This window comes from Vulpes lagopus, chromosome 1 (assembly GCF_018345385.1).
Source record: "Vulpes lagopus strain Blue_001 chromosome 1, ASM1834538v1, whole genome shotgun sequence".
NCBI classification, from domain to species: domain Eukaryota; kingdom Metazoa; phylum Chordata; class Mammalia; order Carnivora; family Canidae; genus Vulpes; species Vulpes lagopus.
The window spans coordinates 13213848-13233576 of NC_054824.1; the positions used below are offsets into that span (position 1 = coordinate 13213848).

Below are 19729 nucleotides of genomic sequence, written 5' to 3' on the forward strand. Positions count from 1 at the left end.
ACAAGATGAAATTATATGATAAAATTAGAGGATTATTAAAATCATCTGGGAAGATTTCAAACAATATTAACATTTGAGGAGTTCATCAGTTAAGGTAGAATATCTGGACATGGGACCTAGGCATCAACATTTAAAACAAAAACACAGAAACTGTCATTTATGTGGTGCTGAAAAGTCTAATACTCAGTTAACCAGTGTCCAGAGGGAGAGAGACAATGAGAAAAAGGCCAAGAGGAAATTATTAAATAAATATTTTAAAATATTTGAGAACTGAAGAACATGTGTTTCCAGGTTGAATGATCACAACAAGATTCTGGACCAGCGCTGTTGAATAGAAATATAATGCAAGCTACAAGTAAGAGTCACACATGTAATTTAAAATTTTCTAGTAGCCACATTAAAAAAAAAAAGTTAAAGTAACAGGGAAAGGTAATTTTAATAATATATTTTATTTATCCTAACATATCCAAAATATTATATTTCAGCTTATACTCAATATAAAATTGAGATGTTTTCCTTCTTTTTTTAATACTGAATCTTTGAAAGCTGGTGTTTATTCTGTACTAACAGCACACTTCTATTCAGTCCATCTAAATTTCTAATATTCAGGGCAGCCCGGGTGGTTTAGCGGTTTAGTGCCCCCTTCAGCCCGGGGAGTGATCCTGGAGTCTGGGGATCGAGTCCCACATCGGGCTCCCTTCATTGAGCCTGTTTCTCCCTCTGCCTGTGTCTCTGCCTCTCTCTCTCTCTGTCTCTCTCTGTCTCTCTCTCTCTCTCTCTGTATCTCATGAATAAATAAATAAAATCTTTAAAAAATAAATTTCTAATATTCAGTATACACGTGTAACACCTACCTACTATAATTAGACATCAGGAATCTAAACTCAAGAGAATGTTTAAAAAAAAAATTAAAGTTCCATACCCCAGAGTATATCATTAGTGAAATTTCCAAGCTTCAGGAAGAAAGAGATGATCCTCAATTGTCCATAGAAGAGAAAAAATATAATCTACCTACAGAGGATCAGGAATCAGAATGACCATGCACATGTGGATGGCTACAATAGGAGAAGACAAATGCAGCAAGGTCTTCCAAGAATTCAACCTATAATTCTATACACAGGAAGCAATGATTTTCAATATACAAGGTCTAAAATGTTTGCCTTCATGTGACCTTTCTCAGGATGCTATTATAGCTTATACTCTAACAAAATTCAAAAAAAAAAAAAAAAAGGAGAAGAAGAAGAATCCTGGGGTCCAGGAAATGGGGTTCCAGGAAAGGAGAAAGGCAAGTAGAATTTTCAGGGTGATGGTGAAAGGAAGTCTCAGATGACAGATGAATAAGAGGCCTGCAACAGAGGGAGACCAGTTTGCAACAGAACACATAGCTTCAAAGTATGCCTCGAAAGACATATCAGAAACTCATAGGTAATCTGATCTCCCCCTACTTTGAGAAGCTTTTTTAAAGTTTGGTAAGAGCATTTGAGATGATGTAATGATATTTTCATAATAAGCTGCAAATTGATTGTTTTTTTTTTCTTTTTACCTAGGCCCACCTTGGCCAAAATAAATATATGAAAATCAATCACAAAGGTAAAGAAAGAAATAGTTTCATAAGCATTAAATAGTGGAAAATAAAACTGGCTAATCAGAAAAGGAGAATTATAGCAATGAAAAAAACATCAAAAGTATTTTAGAGAAAAAAAATCTTGAAAAACTTAAGAATTTTATATTCTAGTCATTTTGCCACGTAATATGAAAGGAATGAAAATTAGCAAACATATACTCTTCATTTAAAAAAGTACTTTCTGACACCAATCAAATAATAGCCCTAAAGATGGCAAAGTTAACATTTAAAAAGACCAGAAATACTACATTCGGTAAAACTAAGTTAAAATCTAAATTTCCCTCAATACAGTTTAAGAGAAGTGTGGAATTTAAAAAGAATTTTCAGAAAACATATTATTTACATGCATTATCTAATGACTATTAACAAAATTTCAAAGCCTGGTGCAGTTTGAGAGATGAAGGTTCTGCTTATTCCATAGCATTCTGCTAACCATAAAGCTATGCTACTTTCATTTAACAAAAAAGGAGAAAGAGGAGAAAAAGATGAATCTTCAAAGCAATTTGCAGAAAAAAATTACCCTTATATGAATTTATCATTAGATAAAAACAAAATAAATAAGTGGAACATTTGAATAATAAAAAGCCAGAAAATTGACACCTAAAAAACACAAGAAAAGCAGGAGGAAAATAAGGAAATAGAATAAAAATAAGTGAAGCCGTGAATAAGAAAGAAGGAAATTACTAAATTATAAACATCTTTTTGTAAAAGCAACAATAACAAAATAAGTCCTCTTCAACTCTAAGGGAAAAGAAAAATTTTAAAAACACAGAATTTCACATGAGAAAGTGACTCAGGCAAGATTATAAAACTTATATGATGACATTATGTGAAAATATGTTGATAAATGTGAATATCTTGATATATACCAATGTACAATAGAAAACTGACTCAGGAATGAGTAAATAAATGAATAGGTCAATAGTGATAAAAGAATTATAATATTTCAGAAATCTTTCCAGAAAATATCTAAATAGTGTGAAATTTTTATTCTTAACCTAATATGAAACAAATGATTTCATGATACACAGGCTGTTTTTGAGCATAGCAAATACTGCGAAACTAGTCCTAGTCTTCTTACATGAAGTTAGCAAACACTGACATAACAGACTAACAAAGTGGTTAGGACACTGTTCCTATGGAGCAGTCACTACCAAAGAGTACCTTAAAACAATATAACAAAATATAGCTAGCTATCCACTGAAATATGTTTCAGTCATAACCAATAATAGCTTATCTCTGGAATACATCTATGATTACCATCCAGCAATTGATTAATACATTCATCAGAATAATAAATACAACTAGAAAAGTTAATGATAGCCTGCAGATGACCAATGTATTCACTAATACTTTACGACCATTCCTGAAAAATAATTAATTTGAAAACTAGGTATAAAAAGACGTCTTGAGAAAAAAGGCTATTAGCACATAACAAGAAAAAAATACAATTAAAATAAAGAAAACAGGCTTAGAGAATGAAGTTCACCAAATCCAAAAATTAATAATAATAATAAAATAAGCCAACACAAAAGCAAATAAAAATTAGTAGAGGAAGAGATGAAATTTAGCTATTAAATGTATGATTAAATTCCTAAACAACCAAAGATAATTAATTATAGAATTCTTAAATACAGAAATATTTCCACAAAGTGACTTCAAAGTAAGGGAAGTGTAAAATATTTTCCTATTTTTGTCATAAAAATATAAAATCCCAGTATTTGAACCCATAAGCAGGGCCCATAAACCTGCTATTTTAGAAAATAATCAGTATCCTGTCCCCATAAACTCTATTTGATGATGTTTTACTGAAATTATGGCGTATGTCTCTTTATAATTTTAGCTTATGATATCACTATGTTTTCATTGTTTTTACATTGATTTTTTCCCCTGAATCTTCCTGAGAATTTCATTGGAAAGTTAAGAGGAAGTATATCTTTTTCAATGTTGATGAAGATAGCTTCCATTATAGAGATCTAGTAAGTGCTTTGATTACAAATTTGCAGATGACTCTAATAATTCCTTTATAGTTTATAAAACCAACACCAGAATCTAGAAAAGAAATTTCAGTACTGACAGAGTAAATTAAAGATGAAAAATAGAGGGCAAACCTAAACAGAAATCCAGGTTCTTAATGGAGGGAAATGTCACACTTTGTTCCTTCAGCTTCTGTTTTGCTTTAGCTCTGACCTGGGAACATCATAAGTAGCTCTTCTAAAGTAACTGTCCAGGGGACACCCGGGTGGCTCAGTGGTTGAGCAACTGCCTTCAGTTCAGGTCGTGATCCTGGGGTCGGGGGATCCAGTCCCACATCCAGCTTCCCAAAGGGAGCCTATTTCTCCCTCTGCCTATGTCTCTGCCTCTCTCTGTGTCTCTCATGAATAAATAAAGAAAATCTTAAAATAATAAAATAAGGTAACTGTCCAGCCCTTGTGTCCTGCTTAACAACTGGCAGAGGAGTGCCAGGCCATCTGCCAGGTGGGACGCCAAGCCACCATCAAACGCCTCCAAGCAGAATGAAGAAGCGATATTCTTATTTTAACTTTAAACGGCTTGCATGTTTTTCCTCTGAAAATAGTTGGTTGCTATTATATTTACCCTTAGTTGCTTCAAAAATATGTATTTAATTATTTAAGAAAATTTCAGGGAAACATTTATTATGCTGGTGAAAAATAAAAGAGATTTTTGGAGCCTTATTTTTAATTAGTCAACTTTTGGTTAATGGGGATGAAAGAAACTGTGAATATTATATTTGGAAGATGATTAAAAATAAAAGATTTCTCTATTTATCAATATTATGAAATAAATAGATTTAAATGCTTATTCAGTTGATCATGTTTTAGAAAGTATTTCTAAAAATTCAGAAGTGAAGATTGCTATATTATACATAAATGATTCATTTATAAGGTATTCCTTTGCAATGATTTAAAACAGTATTTTTAAACCTGTTGACATTTAACAAGCATCTAGTATTATTAACATTTGTAAAGATCAATGACTGTTTGGTTTTATAACCTCGTATACTATCCAAGGTCTACAGACCATTTCAAGCTTATAATTTTACTTCTCCACTACCCCTGTCCAAACTGCATTTTAATCATTCTAAAAGAGTCTTGTGATTTTTTTCTTAGCTGAATTAAGGAAGTTTCATAAAGAGTAGAATAAAGTTTGATCTTCAAAATGGAAAGAGAGCATGTATTTAAGGGAATTACTCTGAGTACTAGTATTTCATTACATTTTAATGATTTATACCACTCTAGATGTGGGGAAAATATGTAGAAACTTAACCAGACAGGCTAAGAATATCTTGCAATTCACAGTCACAAGAAACGACCAACAAAAATAAGCAAAAGATCAGCACAAATAACTGCACAGTTGATGGTTATTACTCCACTGACAGGATGGGGTTATTTCTTTCTTTCTTTCGTTGGCCTCTGCTGTCCCAACCATTGTGCTTTTACTGCTGTAGAGCTGAGAAAGGTCTTGCCATTGTCTGAAACCTAGTCTTTCAAATTCCTTCTATTCACTATGGCTCTGAATTTTGCCATCCCTAATTAACATTCACGTCAGAAGCCTATGGTGCACTACAGGTTATCACAATTTGAAGTGAGAATAGCAAGAGAAAAAAAGTGGGAAAAGCTAGCACATACCATCAGAACAACCTATGATTTTCAAGAAAGGGCAATATTAAGGATGACTGGTTTGTTAGGATCAAAAACTACTGATGAGCGAATCTCCATCTGTGCTTATCTGTTGTTCTCTTGACTGGAAAACAGACCCCATTTCAATATGATAAGACATTATTAAAAAGGCAGTTTCAGGGAAGCCTGTGTGGCTCAGTAGTTGACCGTCTGCCTTCACGCTCAGGGCGTGATCCTGGGGTCCTGGGATGGAGTCTTGCATCAGGCTCCCTGCACGGAGCCTGCTTCTCCCTCTGCCTATGTCTCTGCTGCTCTTTCTGTGTATCTCATGAATAACTAAATAAAATCTAAAAAAAAAAAAAAAGGCACTCCCACATGAACTTCCCAGATAGAAAATGGATAACTCTTATAATCTGGAAATTATGTTTTAAAGCACCAACCAAATCGTGTGGCAGGCCTGTAGAGCAAAGTTTTACCTTAATAACCTTTTAACACACTATGTTTATTACTTACCTGTAACTCCCCCCCCCCAGAATTTAAGTGCATTCTGGGGCAATCTATGATGTTTCCTTGCCTTTCTTTGATTTTGTTTTGTGAGATTATTAAACAAAGACATTCTTTTGAATGCGTGATTCTCACACACACACACAGTTCCTTTAGTATACTACTGCAGGCACAATCACCGCATTCTTAGTTGTAGCAAACCATGTTTACCTACTTTCAGAAGAATAACTAGAAAAGAATTTACATAATGTACAAAAAAAATCTAAATCTTTATTGGCCATAATTATTGTTCCACGAGAAGTTTTTATTTTTACTCTATATCTAGAAAATTTACTGGGGTTTGGGAACATGAAGGGACATCTTTCCCCCTGAAATGTAATATATAATCATTTGAAATTGTAGCAAAACCTATAGAAATAATAACTGGGCAATATGTTGAAGTTAACTTTTAAGGAAAGGGTTAGAAGTTTGCTAATTGTGCTTTTCACCAATATTTGAGGAAAGATACTGATGTCAGAGCAATAAGGGCTGAAGAGAGGATTCCGGTTAGTGATTATCATTCATATTTTAGTAAATACTGATCTGCAATTTATTTCTATCACTTGACTGAATTATCAGTTTAGATTGGAGATTTTGGTTGTTTTTGTCTTTGTACTGGTATTTGTATTTTGGCCATTACATATTTTATTTTATTTTTTTATTTTTTTTTTTTTTTAATTTTTTTTTATTTTATTTTATTTATTTATGATAGGCACACAGTGAGAGAGAGAGAGAGGCAGAGACACAGGCAGAGGGAGAAGCAGGCTCCATGCACCGGGAGCCCGACGTGGGACTCGATCCCGGGTCTCCAGGATCGCGCCCCGGGCCAAAGGCAGGCGCCAAACCGCTGCGCCACCCAGGGATCCCCATTACATATTTTATTAGCTTAATTCCTAAGAGAAAGAACAAAGAGGAAAAGAAAAAAAAAATCAAGCTCAAATCAATCAAATGTGCTATTTCACTGTTCTTCCAGTAAAAGGTTTGATGGGAAAAGAGACTGTACCTATTAGTTAATCTCCTGCATCTCATTTCTGAATCTAATTTATTAGCTCCTTACATAAATAACCAAGGTTTGACTACACAAAAGTTATTGCCAACATCTCCATTCATAGATGAGTAAGTAGAACTCACTATCTCCCTTCCCAACATCCTTATCATGCTCTATGACAAGGCTAATGCCCCATACTTGGCTTTTAACTTGAAGTCCTCATCCACATTCCTAATTTTTTTGCCCCTTTATATTGCCCCTAACAAATCTCCTACTTGATTTTTCGAGGTTATCATCTCTTCCTCTTCCTCATAGGTACAATGTCTCTCAAATCAGACTCTACAAATCTCCCATTCCATAGCACCCACAAACAGATCATATCTCACTTGTTCAAAATGTTCCTTTACTCACTTTTCTGTTAAACTGTCTTAAAATAACCCATCTGTCATTATTATTATTATTATTATTATTATTATTATTATTATTATCTGAATTGTGAATATGGGGTTTAAAGTGATGAGGTATCTAAGAAACAAACGCCTGGTTTGAGTGAATAGAAAAGTATTGGAAACATAAACAGAGTTTGGAAATATAGTAGGAGGAAGTATGGTAAGGCCTGAAGTAAAGAAGGCTTAATGCATGTTGAGTTTGATACTAGACATCCACTCAGATCAAGGCTGAGCCTGAAATTTAGATTGTATAATTTTACATGGTTTTATCATGATGATGCCTTTGACAATGAGAGCAAAAATACTGCAGTTTCATGTAGCTTGCTGTGGTTAACCAGAGATTCAGACTTCTTTATTCATTCTTCCATACCAAACTTAATACATTGATCATAATAAAACAAGCTTCAACAAAATTGCAGTATTGACAATAATGTGGGCAATGAAAAAGAATAAAACAGCAAAATAAAAACTTAAGAATCTTTATTATGGTGGCATTTGTAGATTTAATAAAGAAGGATGAAGGGAGCACATGTGTGTATGTGAGAGAGAGATTATATGGATAAAAAAGGAGATGCTGGTCACTTATAAAATATTTAAAGATTAAGACCCAAGGTTTTAAAAACCATGCCTTGGGATGCCTAGCTGGCTCAGTTGGTAGAGTATGTAATTTTTGATCTAGGTAGGGGTTCTGAGTCCGAGCCCCACATTGATTGTAGATATTACTTTAAAATCTTTAAAAAAATTATGCCTAATTTCACATTAAAACGCAGCTTTCTTCCTCTATGGTACCACCACCAATAGTCTTATGTTTATCCAGTTGATCTGAGGGTCCAAGAGAATATTAATAGTTTTTTGAAATAAAATACATTGAACTATTAAAGCAAGAATGAGAGAGAGGAAAATGTAATACCAGCAGGATCCCAGAAACAGAAGAAAAATACGGTGAGAAAAGGTTTGGTTGCCTTTGAACAAGCTAGTTGCAAGAGTTGGGTTAGAGGAGTCGGAGTTTGAATGAGGCACTCTCATCTCAGATACTAACATTTAAGTAGTACTTGGGTGTGTGTATTTACTACATCTTTCTTAAATTATTTTGATCTTATTATCTCCACAATACATGTTTAAAACTGCTTAGAAATGGTGAAGGGGTTGCTAAGAATGAAAATCTTTTTCTTTGTGAAGCTGCAGTGTCTGGGCTTCCAAGCCCGAATGCTAGCAACTTAAAGAACTATGTGCTTGACAGTCCTTCTGTAACAATGGAAAGAGAAGAATCGAGGGGAACATGTATTGCAGCGGCAGATTTGAAGCCCTAGAAATCTGCTTTTGTTGGTATTATAGAAGAAGCTGCAGAACCATTTAGGGGATGATTCGGTCACTTCATCTTTTGTACTGTGAAACCTTCCCATTGTCCTTGGAAGCTTGCTCCCAGATAAGCCTCCTGTATCTGTGGGCTGCAACAATAAAGCTTTACAAGCCTAAGCAAGTAAACTGGATACTGAACTATATAACCTTACAGGAAGTGCCAGGAAAAACTAAAAAATAAAAATATAAGACTAGGTTGCAGACGCAAGCACATTTTTTAAATTCATTGAGCAACCAGAAGGAAAGAATCTCCATAAGTGATTTTTTCCAAAAATAAAAAATAAAAAAGCAAATTCACAGTCATTTGTACACTAAAGTGCGACTAGCCATGAAGGGAAAGAACATGTACAATGGCATTTAAGTGTTAGTAATCTTTTGATGGACAAAAATCAATTATTATGGAGGAGTAGCACAGTGGGAAACACTCCACATATTTAGACAGGCTTGAAAAAATCTGCTGTAAACCAAGAACTCAGAGGGAAAACAGGCATTCCCTGTATGGACTTTAAATACTCTGTCACCTGATACTGCCCCTAGCTAGTGGAGCCGTAACAGTAAGGACAACAGGACCAGATTATAAACTGAAAATACTGTACATACTATTCTTTAAAAGCACTCTATGTAAAAATAATTAATTAATTAGCTATTTAATTTAAAAAAAGTAAACAAGGGCACTCTCTGACTTGTTCAGAATATTTTTGTTATTATTTTTGGCAATTAGGAATTTATATTTTAACAGTTGCTATGAAATAAATAATATCCTTATAAATGAAAAGATATTCCAAGATTAAATTTTTAGTTCCATTAATACAACAAACAGAAAAAGCAAGAGAACTTTAATAGCAACTGAATTTGAAATTTGAAGATCAGAGAGATAGTAAGAAGTATATTAAGAAGAGGGTGGGGATCCCTGGGTGTCTCAGTGGCTTAGCACCTGCCTTCAGCCCACAGCGTGATCCTGGAGATGGGGGAACAAGTCCCACATCAGGTTCCCTACATGGAGCCTGCTTCTCCCTCTGCCTGTGTCTCTGCCTCTCTGTCTCTCTTTCTCTCTCTCTCTCTCATGAATAAATAAATAAAATCTTAAAAAAAAAGAAGAAGAAGAAGAGGGCATGAGTAGACCAAAGCTTTAGGTCCAGACTTGCAGGTGAAGTTACATAAATTTCCAAATTATATAATATCATAAGTCTCATTCAAAATTAAAAAAAAATAGACATTCTTTAAAATGTCCTAAGTTTTCTAAAATGAATTATTCCATGATATAGCTATATGCTGCACCCATACACTATATTGGGCATAGATTGTATTGCTGAAGAGGAGTAAAATATATTTATGAATAAGATGCTTAATCTCAGTACTGAAAAGAAAAAAATAAGACGAACTCCAATACTATTTTGATTGTCCAGAAAAATCAGAGATTATTGTTTAAAGGGGCTGAAAGAAAACTCAGTGCTACCCTGAAAGAGAAAAGAAATGAGAGGCCCAAAATATCCAACCAAGCGTTGTCTAATCTTGGTCTCTACAGAGGGGAATGTCTAGATGTTTGGGAACACACCCATAACAGCAATCAGTGCTCTAGCATATGTGGGATTTCTGGATAAGAAGTGTTGCTTTAGGGGGACAATTCTCAATCAAGATGTTATTTTGGTCATAAACTATAGTTGCTAGACTTTTCCATAGTTAGCCCATGGAGTTTTCATTTCATAGTATTGGTTGTTCAACTTGGCTAACCATATGGGTTGAAACCCCACTACTCTACTTTTTAGCTGTGTGCCCATGAGTAGTCTATTTAGGCAATCTGGACACTAGGCTTATCATTTGTAATGGTATTGATAATAATATCTATCTTAAAAGGTTATTATGACAATTAAAGTGAGGAAATATATGAGCGTACTTTGAACAGGATCTAGCACACAGCAGACAATCAATAAATGCCTGGGTTTTGTTTTGTTTTGTAATTGACTATGTAATCTTATTCTATAAAGCGAGAAACAGACCAAGGCACCAGCCCAGCCATCCTAGTCTTCTTTCCATTTTGCAAATTTTCCAGTCTTTCATACTTTGGGACCTTTGCAAATGTTGCTCTCTCCACCAAGAATACTCTTCTTCTCTTTCTTTACCTTGTTAATTTATTCTCAAGCTTCAGATATCTGCGTTTATTCTTCTACGGGAGGCCTACCTGACTTGTCCTTTCACTCCTGACTCCAGGTATAACTCAGGATTATACTATAAAAGGGATTAACCTGTTTTTTTCTTATATCTTAATCATAAGGCTGGGGTGTGCGCACGTGTAAATGTGTATGTAATCCTCCCTATGAATCTTTACTAATTTCTAAGCTCCCTGAAGGAAGATACAGTGTCTGTTTTGTTCATCAAACAAAGCTTTTAGCACATCATCATTCAATACACATTTGTTAAATAAAAGAATAAATAAAAATAAATTCAAGAGAAATAGAACTGATTATGACTACCACATCAAAAATGCCAAATCCTAGATACATCACTGTTTCTTTTCTTAAGACATATAATAAACATATTGAAGAAGCATATGTGAACTTCTCTTTGATATCTCCACAACTTCTTTTTGTGGAGATATCAAAGTCATAATCACAACACAGTCATAATCTCCACTGAGATTTCTCCAATTGAGAAAAGGACAACCAAACATAAATCAATTGATCACAGCCTCCTTAAAATATAAATTAAATGTCAGTAAATTACATCAAGCATAAGGCTTACTAAATAAGGTAACTAATCTCTTCAAATATGTTCTTTTCCCAATTGTGGATATTTTGCGATCAGAGTATTCAGAACAGGAATTCTTTCACTAAGTGATATAAAAACAAAGTGACTTTCCTTTTAATAAATACCAGAATCATTTATAGACCAATAAATGGACACACTCTAAAATATAAATTTAAAAAATTAAAAAAATAAATAAGATAAAATACAATAAAATATAAATAACTCCTCTTTTAAGATGTAAGCTTAGTATGTATGCTCCATAGTTAATCTTATATCTTAGTTACACACAGTAATTATCTAAGCAGTTGTTCTCAATCATTCTTATAGATCAGAATTACCTGTGGAATTTTTTAAAGAATGAAGCTTTCCAAAGTCCAAAGCTCAGAAATATTGTTTCAAAAGGTATGAAATTAAACGTGTTTTTGAGTACAAGTACTTTTTTAAAAAAGCTTTATGCCTGACTTTAATATGAAAGTAAGGTTGAATACCACTTGTTTATCAATAGATACAAAATTGTTTATGATTGAGAAAAATATCTGAATGCTTTTTATAAAAAAAACCCTGAGTAATTAAGATTGAGAAATTATATGGATAGTCTTAATCACCTGCTTTGTTTGGATAAGAAGTTTGCAATAACCTTCACAGATGAAAATATTTAAATATAATCACTCAAAAGTTGCTTACTTCTTCTAATTTTCCATTTAATTAAATGTTGCTTATCTAATGTAATTTGACAAATATTTGAGTACTTGCTGTGCCTAGGGCACTTTTCTCTGACATTGAAATATCAAAAAGTGTAAAATTTGATCATTGGCCTTGTATAGATTCAGGTCAAATGAAAATACAGATATATACAAATTTTCTAAGATAAAAATAGTGCATACTAAGTGCCATGATAGAGTATTGTGTATATAAAGTGCACAATCCCCCATCTCACACACATCCTGCAACATACACCCAACTTAATGAAGAGATCAGACAGTTTCATGGAGTGGTTGTCATTTGAGATGGGTCTGCAAGGATGAATAGAATTCTTACAGGGAGATGTAAAGAACTGAGCAAAGTTTTGGTACCATAAGATAAATGATGTTTCTGAGATTTGGCTGGATCAAGGAGGACACAGAAAGAAGTGCCAAGTGCTAAAGACTACAGATGCTCCTCATATAGCACTTGTTATGAGCATTGTGGAGACACATATGATGTAAAAATATGAGACATAGTCAGATTCTCTTCCTCAGAGAAATGTTCAGTGATGTTTAGAGAAATACTGCACACATGAAATAAGTAAAGAATAGTGTAATATTAATTCCAAATAATATAAAGTACTGACAAGTACAAAAATATCTCAGAAATGGAGGGAAACATATTACAGACAAAAGGAACAGGGCTAACACAGTCATGGGAGTAGGTTAATGGGAAGAGAATAATAGGCAATGAGGATGGGAAGACGGGAGAAGAGAAGAAGGTCTTACAGAAGGTCTTGAACATCAGGGTCAGAATTTGGGGAATTTTTAATGGTCAATAGGGATTCACTGAAGATTTATGAGGAGGGAAACAGGAAAATGACAGATCATTACATTGAAGATGGGGTATATTGCAGAGGGAGAAGGCTGTCAGCAGTAAGGATGGCTATATGCTTATTGCAATAGTCCTAGCAGGAGGAAATGAGATCCAGTATATACAAGCAGAAGAAAGATGCATTAGCTTCTTGTGAGAGTATTTCATTTGAAGAACAAGACCAGTAAATTGGTGGGTATGAGAGTACCTTTGAAAAAGTAGGGAGATATGAAGAGAACTTGGGAAGTTTGAATATGATGAATAGGGAGCAAGTACACACTGAGATTCTCAGCTAGGGGGTGATTAAAAAACTCATGAACTTCCATCACTGTCATTTCATGATTACCAGCTTGGCTTCATTATCAAGAGTCTTTAACCCAAGCTATTTTATTTTGACATGCCTAGAGATCTGACATCCCTTGTTGTTAATAAAAGGACAAGATTATGAATTCCTCCCGGCTTGATTTGCCACCATAAATCAAATTTGGAAATTATACAAATGCTACAAGTATGTGGTGGTTTGTTCTGAACATTAATCTCACATTCTTATTGACTACCTGGGAAGACATAGGAACTAGCATTGATAAGCTTATTCTGTAAGTAGAAAGTACTGACTTAATATACGAGCTCCTTGACTATTCTAAAATTAAAATCCTCATTTTAAATGGCATAGTGGGAAAAGTAAATATTACTATGTGATCTAATTAAAATATATAATTATAAGAGGTGTAAAAATATCCAGTGCATCAGTTGCCTTGAAAATTTTTCTGGCTTATAAAAACACTTGTCATGTAATTTTATTAGAGAGATAAACTAAAAGTGATTTACCATAATGAAAACAATTGAAAGCAAGGTTGAAATATAACTATAATAGAAAAAAAATCCTGAAAAATAAATGACATGCCCTCTAAAACATATTTGCAGGAAATGAAAGCAGAAGTAAAGTTCATATGCAGTCCCTCATATAACTTACTCATATATCTATATTATTCAAGTCTTAACATTGAAAATTCTTCAATAATATCTAATTTTGCAGAAATATAATGATTTCTGGTAATATGCAAAGCTATATTATTAGTCAACACAAACAGCCCAAACATTAATACATGTCACATCATTGAAGATTAACAATAAAACTGTGGCTCAATTAACCTTGACTCATCCATTATACAGTAATTGCTAAATAACTGTAAAATACATTACAATCTGTTCTTTACTGTTCAAATTATAATGTACTTTTTAATCCACTTCCATGTTTATCTACATTTATCTAAAAAAAATGGAAAAACAAATACTTACCAAAATGGTGGTAACGATTAAAGAGCGATTGGATAAGGAATCTGTGATGTTGGCTGGCTTTCCCTTTTGACTTTCTGTCATATTCAGGCCACTGGCTGGATCCCAAGTTCCAATCTATAAAATAGCATATGTACTTTGTAAATTGTCCATCAGGCACCTGCGAGAAAGTACTGCAAGAGAAAGTTAAAACTGCTAACACTTATTATTCACCTCTGCTGCATTATCTGCTGTCGTTAAAGTAAAGGCTGCTTGTTTTAAGCATGATTCACTGCTCTGTGAAGTGTGTCCACTCAAGTGTGACATTAAAGAACAAAATGATCCACTGCACTTCTACAGTCAGTATGGGAGCTTAATTTTCCATTCAAACTTTCATTCACCAAGATAAACCACATTTGATGATACCTTGATAGCTGGCTAGAAACTCATTAATAGTGCATATCTTTTACTGTAATGGATCTATCTCATCCTCTCATTACAAAGATAACATGCCACATTAGATAGACAAAGCTAAAAGACAGAGCAAAACCTGGGGATCCAGGATAAATTAATAGGTAAAGCCAAGCTGCAGAGCGGCATTGATTGGTATTCCGCATGACCCCCAGTAGGGCAAAATTATACCCAGAATACCTTTGGAGCTTTTAAAAATACACCTGCTGAGCATTCAAAATACTCCCAAGGAAAGATTACAACAAAATATCATCTGAGCAACCTATTCCATACTTCCACTTGTATGCTTTAATATCTACTTTAACTAATACTCTCTGATAATTAGGCCTTATACTCTCAGTGTTCAGACATTTTATTCCCCCTGAACACAGCCTATGGGATGACACAGCATACCTCTGGGAGGCATATATTGGCATAGGATGCCACTGAATGCATACACTGGGTGGTTTATCTGCACTGACACTATTGCCCTGTCATGTAACAATGGTCAGCACTGAAGAAGAACAGAGGCAAAAGAAGATTTGGGCCAGTAGTTCTTTTCTCCACCCTCTTAAACCTAGGAGTCACGGATAATAAGATTTGTTTTCCATATCCCTCTAGCCAATTACCCAATGTGCTTATTCAAAGGAAAAGAAAACTATTATCAGTTTATCAGTAAAATAAAGCTTTATATAAAATAAGTTATTTTTAAGTGGCATTGATTTAGGAGGTAATATTTAGCCTGGTCTACCTAAATATGCTAACAAAGGTCTAATCAGCATAACCTTACCCAACTTAAATATTATGATTGCTTTTATTTTTATTTTTTATATTTCATCACATGTACTCTTTTTGATTCCTTTTTTCATTTGGTTGGTTTTCTTAGTAATCTATTAAGATGCCTATCTTCCTTTAATTGGTGAAGCACAAAAGTAGAAATATTACTTATTTCTGTACTTCATAAGAAGGATACGCCATTCTAATAGTTGTATGTAAGTGCAAACTTAAGCAAATTTTTTCAAAAATACATAACTATATTAGGGATCTCATATAATGTTTGTTTATCGATGCCTAGAAAAGAATCCCTTGGGGTGCCTGGGTGGCTCAGTTGGTTAAGTGTCTGCCTTTGCCTCATGCCATGATCCCATGGTCCTAGGATGGAGCCTCCCGTCAGACTCCCTGCTTAGTGGGGAGGCTGCTTCTCCTTCTCCCTCCGCCCCTCCTCCCTGCTCATGTGATAAATAAATAAAATCTTTAAAGAAAAATAAAAATAAAATAAAAATCTATTGGCTTGCCATATTTCTTATATTAATTTTCCTTTTACCATTAAAAACTATATATTCCTGATGTGTCAATATAAGAAAAAGTTAGATAATACAGTGAGGAAAAAAAAATACTGATTTCAGCATTCTCTTCAAAGTAAATTATTTACTGGTCAATTAAATTTGTTTAGACTATGACTACCATGATGTCATAAAGACAGAGTCTAATTGTAATTTAGGGTTAATAATGAAAGGCCTTCGGGGGCCAGACAGGTAGCATCGATGTGTGAAGAAAAAGGGTATAAGCCAGTAGTAAGAATTTCCAGACAAAGGTAAGCAGTTTCTAAATTTCACAAAATCTCAAGGCAGAATAGCAATAATAGCCACAATCCAGACCCTGTTCTCCTCACAGCTGTGTACCTTGGGGCTTCATGCTCCCAGAGCCGGTGATTTTTCCAAGTTCTTAGTAAGGCATCACTAGAGCTAATAGAGGCCTTATTAGGAACCTGGATGGGGAAGGACAGAGAGGATATTGTAAAACCTAAAATGCCTGCTGACCTGCTTAAAGTGTTTCAAATTCAAAATCATTACAAAAACACTCTGTTGGCTAAACAAGACACATCTGCAGATTGGATTTTGCAGTGACTGCCACTTTTCTGCTCCTGGTCTATAATTAATACCTATTACACATTTGTCCCCTTAGATTTTCTTTCTTTCTTTTTTTTTTTCACCATCAGCTAAATAGCTAGATTTTTCAGACGTGTAATTCTAACAGCCAAAGCATTGGCAAACATCATTTCCCCACTGTCTGCCTAATGACATCCTCAAGCCTGATAAATTAGTTTTTCAAATGTCTACCCAAGTCACTAACATAAAATATTGCCAATTTCACTTACCATCATCTCCCATGATTAATTTAGCTAAATGTCCACTCATCTAAATATATTTATCTAGTTTAATTCTCTGTCAGTTGCTTTTTCTAGTATTGTTTCGAGGGAGAGGTTCCGGTTTATAGTATATGAATCCATAACTTCCTAAAATCATAAGCATTAAATATCCCCTTTTATAAATCTAGGTTCCTGAACAGAATATTATAAAGTTTCAGAAATTTCAGTGACATAAAATTTTAAGTCAAAAAACTTTGAACGATCCCTAGATTTTAAGTCTACAGGTAATGTAAAATTCAAAACTTTTTAGTGATTGAGGAAATTGTCACCAGTAGGTCTTTTGGTTTGTTTTGTATTAATCACAAGAACCATGGGCGAAGTCAAGACAATCTCTTTTTTCTTTAAATCCATTTCCAGAATGACAATTTTTTTCATTATATGGTTTAATCAAGCCTTTACAGTACTTTTTTCAGTTCTAAAATGGAATAAAGATAACTAAGCACTTTTGACCTCACAGAGTTGTTTTTAGTGATAGCTCTCAACAAAGTGATATAAAGGGAATGTATCTTAATATAAAACAGGCCATATAGGGACTCCTGGGTGGTTCAGTGGTTGAGCATTTGCCTTTCACTCAGGGCATGATCCCAGAGTTCTAGGATCGAGTCCCGCATCAGGCTCCTTGCATAGAGCCTGCTTCTCCTCCCTCTGCCTATGTCTCTGCCTCTCTCTGTGTCTCTGATGAAAAAATAAATAAAATCTTTTTTTTAAAGGCCATATCTAACAATCCTATTGCTAACATTATACTAAAGTCTGAAAAGCTAAAAGCCTTTCCTTTAAGATTAGGAACAAAACAAACTGGCCCATTCTTGCCACTTTTATTCAACATAGTATTGGAAGTCCTCATCATAGCAATTAGGTAAGAAAAAAAATTAATTGGAAAGAAAGAAGTATCACTCTCACTATTTGAAAATAACCTGATATTACATACAGAAAGCTCTAAAGACTCCACCAAAAAACTGTTAAACTAATAAACAAATTTAGTAGAGTTTAGGATACAAAAATCAATATGCAAAAATGTGTTATATTTCTATACACTAATAACAAACCACCAGAAAGAGAAATATTTTAAGAATTCCATTCTACAACTGCATCAAAAAGAATAAAATAACTAGTAATAAATTTAACCAAGGAGGTGAAAGATCTATACATTCAAAACAGACACATAGATCAATGGAATAGAATAGAGAGCCCAGCAATAAACCCATGCTTATATGGTCAATTAATCTATGACAAAGGCGGCAAAAATGCACAATGGGGAAAAGACAGTCTCTCTAATAATAGTGCTGGGAAAACTGGATAGCTACATACCAAAGAACGAAATTGGACCACTTTCTAACACTACACACAAAAATAAACTCACAATGAATTAAATACCTAAATGTGAGACCTGAAACCATAAAAATCCCAGAAGAGAACACAGGCAGCAATTTCTCTGACATCAGCTATAGTAATATTTTTTTTAGATACCTCTCCTAAGGTAAGGGACAAAGAAGAATAAAAATAAACTATTGGGACTACATCAAAATAAAAAGCTTTTGCACAATGAAGAAAACTATCATCAAAATAAAAAATAGACCTACTGAATTGGAGAAGACATTTGCAAATGATATATCCAATAAGGGGTTAATATCTAAAATGAATAAAGAAACTTACACAACTCAACACCAAAAAAACTCCCAAACAATCCAATTAAAAACTGAGCAGAACATAAACAGACATTTCTTCAAAGACATACAGATGGCCAATAGACACATGAAGACATGTTCAACAGTGCTCATCATCAGTGAAATGCAAATCAAAGCCACAATGAGATATCACCTTACACCTGTCAGAATAGTTTAAAAAAAAAAAAGAAATGATAGATGTTGGCAAGGATGTGGAGGGAAAGGAACTCTTGTGCACTATTGGTAGGAATGTAAATTAGTACAGCCATGGTGGAAAACAGTATGGAGGTTCCTCAAAAAATTAAAAAAAAGAAATATCATATGATGCAATAATTTCACTATTTGGTATTTACCCAAAGACAATGAAAACACTATTTCAAAAAGATATATGGACCCCTATGTTTATTGCAGCATTATTTACAATAGTTAAGATATGGAAACAATGTAAGTGCCCAGCAACAGATGAATGGATAAGGAAGTGTGATAGATAGATAGATGACAGATAGATAGATGATGATAGATAGATAGATAGATAGATAGATAGATAGATAGATAGATAATACACATAATATTACACTGCCATAAAAAAGATATCTTGCCATTTGCAACAACATGGATGGATCTAGAAGGTATTATGATAAGTGAAATAAGTCAGATTGAAAAGACAAGTACCATATGATTTCACTCACATGTGGAATCTTAAAAACCAAATAAATGAATAAAGAAACACAAGCAGAATAAGCCCTGTAAATATAGAGAACAAAATGATGGTTGTCAGAGGGAGGAGGAAGGGGGAATAGCAAAATGGGTGAAGGAGACTGGCAGATACAGGCTTCCAGTTATAGAATGAATCAGTCATGAGTATAAAAGGTGGAGAAAAGGGAGCCCTTGTGCACTGTTGGTGGGAATGTAAATTGGTGCAGCAACTATGGAAAACGGTATGGAAGTTCCTCAAAAAAATTAAAATAGAACTACCATAGCATCCAGAAATTCCATTTCTGGTTATTTGTCCAAAAATAGAAATAAAATCAAAATAACAAACACTAACCTGAGAAGATACATACACCCTCATGTTCACTACATTATTTACCCAAGATGTGAAAACAATCTCAGTGTCTATCAATGTATGAATAGATAAAGTAATTGTGGTATATATCTGTCGTGAGCAAAGAGCCTAAGTGATATTTTCCTAAAGGAGGACTTCATGGTGATCACAAGAAACCAC

The 19729-nt window shown here is 34.0% G+C and overlaps 1 protein-coding gene across 8 annotated transcripts in view; it reads right to left on the reverse strand.

Moving 5' to 3' along the window:
• Window positions 1-19729, reverse strand: part of GRIK2 (glutamate ionotropic receptor kainate type subunit 2) — a 638483-nt gene that overhangs the window by 214852 nt on the left and 403902 nt on the right. For all 8 annotated transcript variants that reach the window (XM_041767187.1, XM_041767198.1, XM_041767221.1 and 5 more), the window contains one exon: window positions 14206-14319. In XM_041767187.1, coding sequence (XP_041623121.1) covers window positions 14206-14319 — 114 coding nt within the window. The remainder of the gene's footprint in view (window positions 1-14205; window positions 14320-19729) is intronic.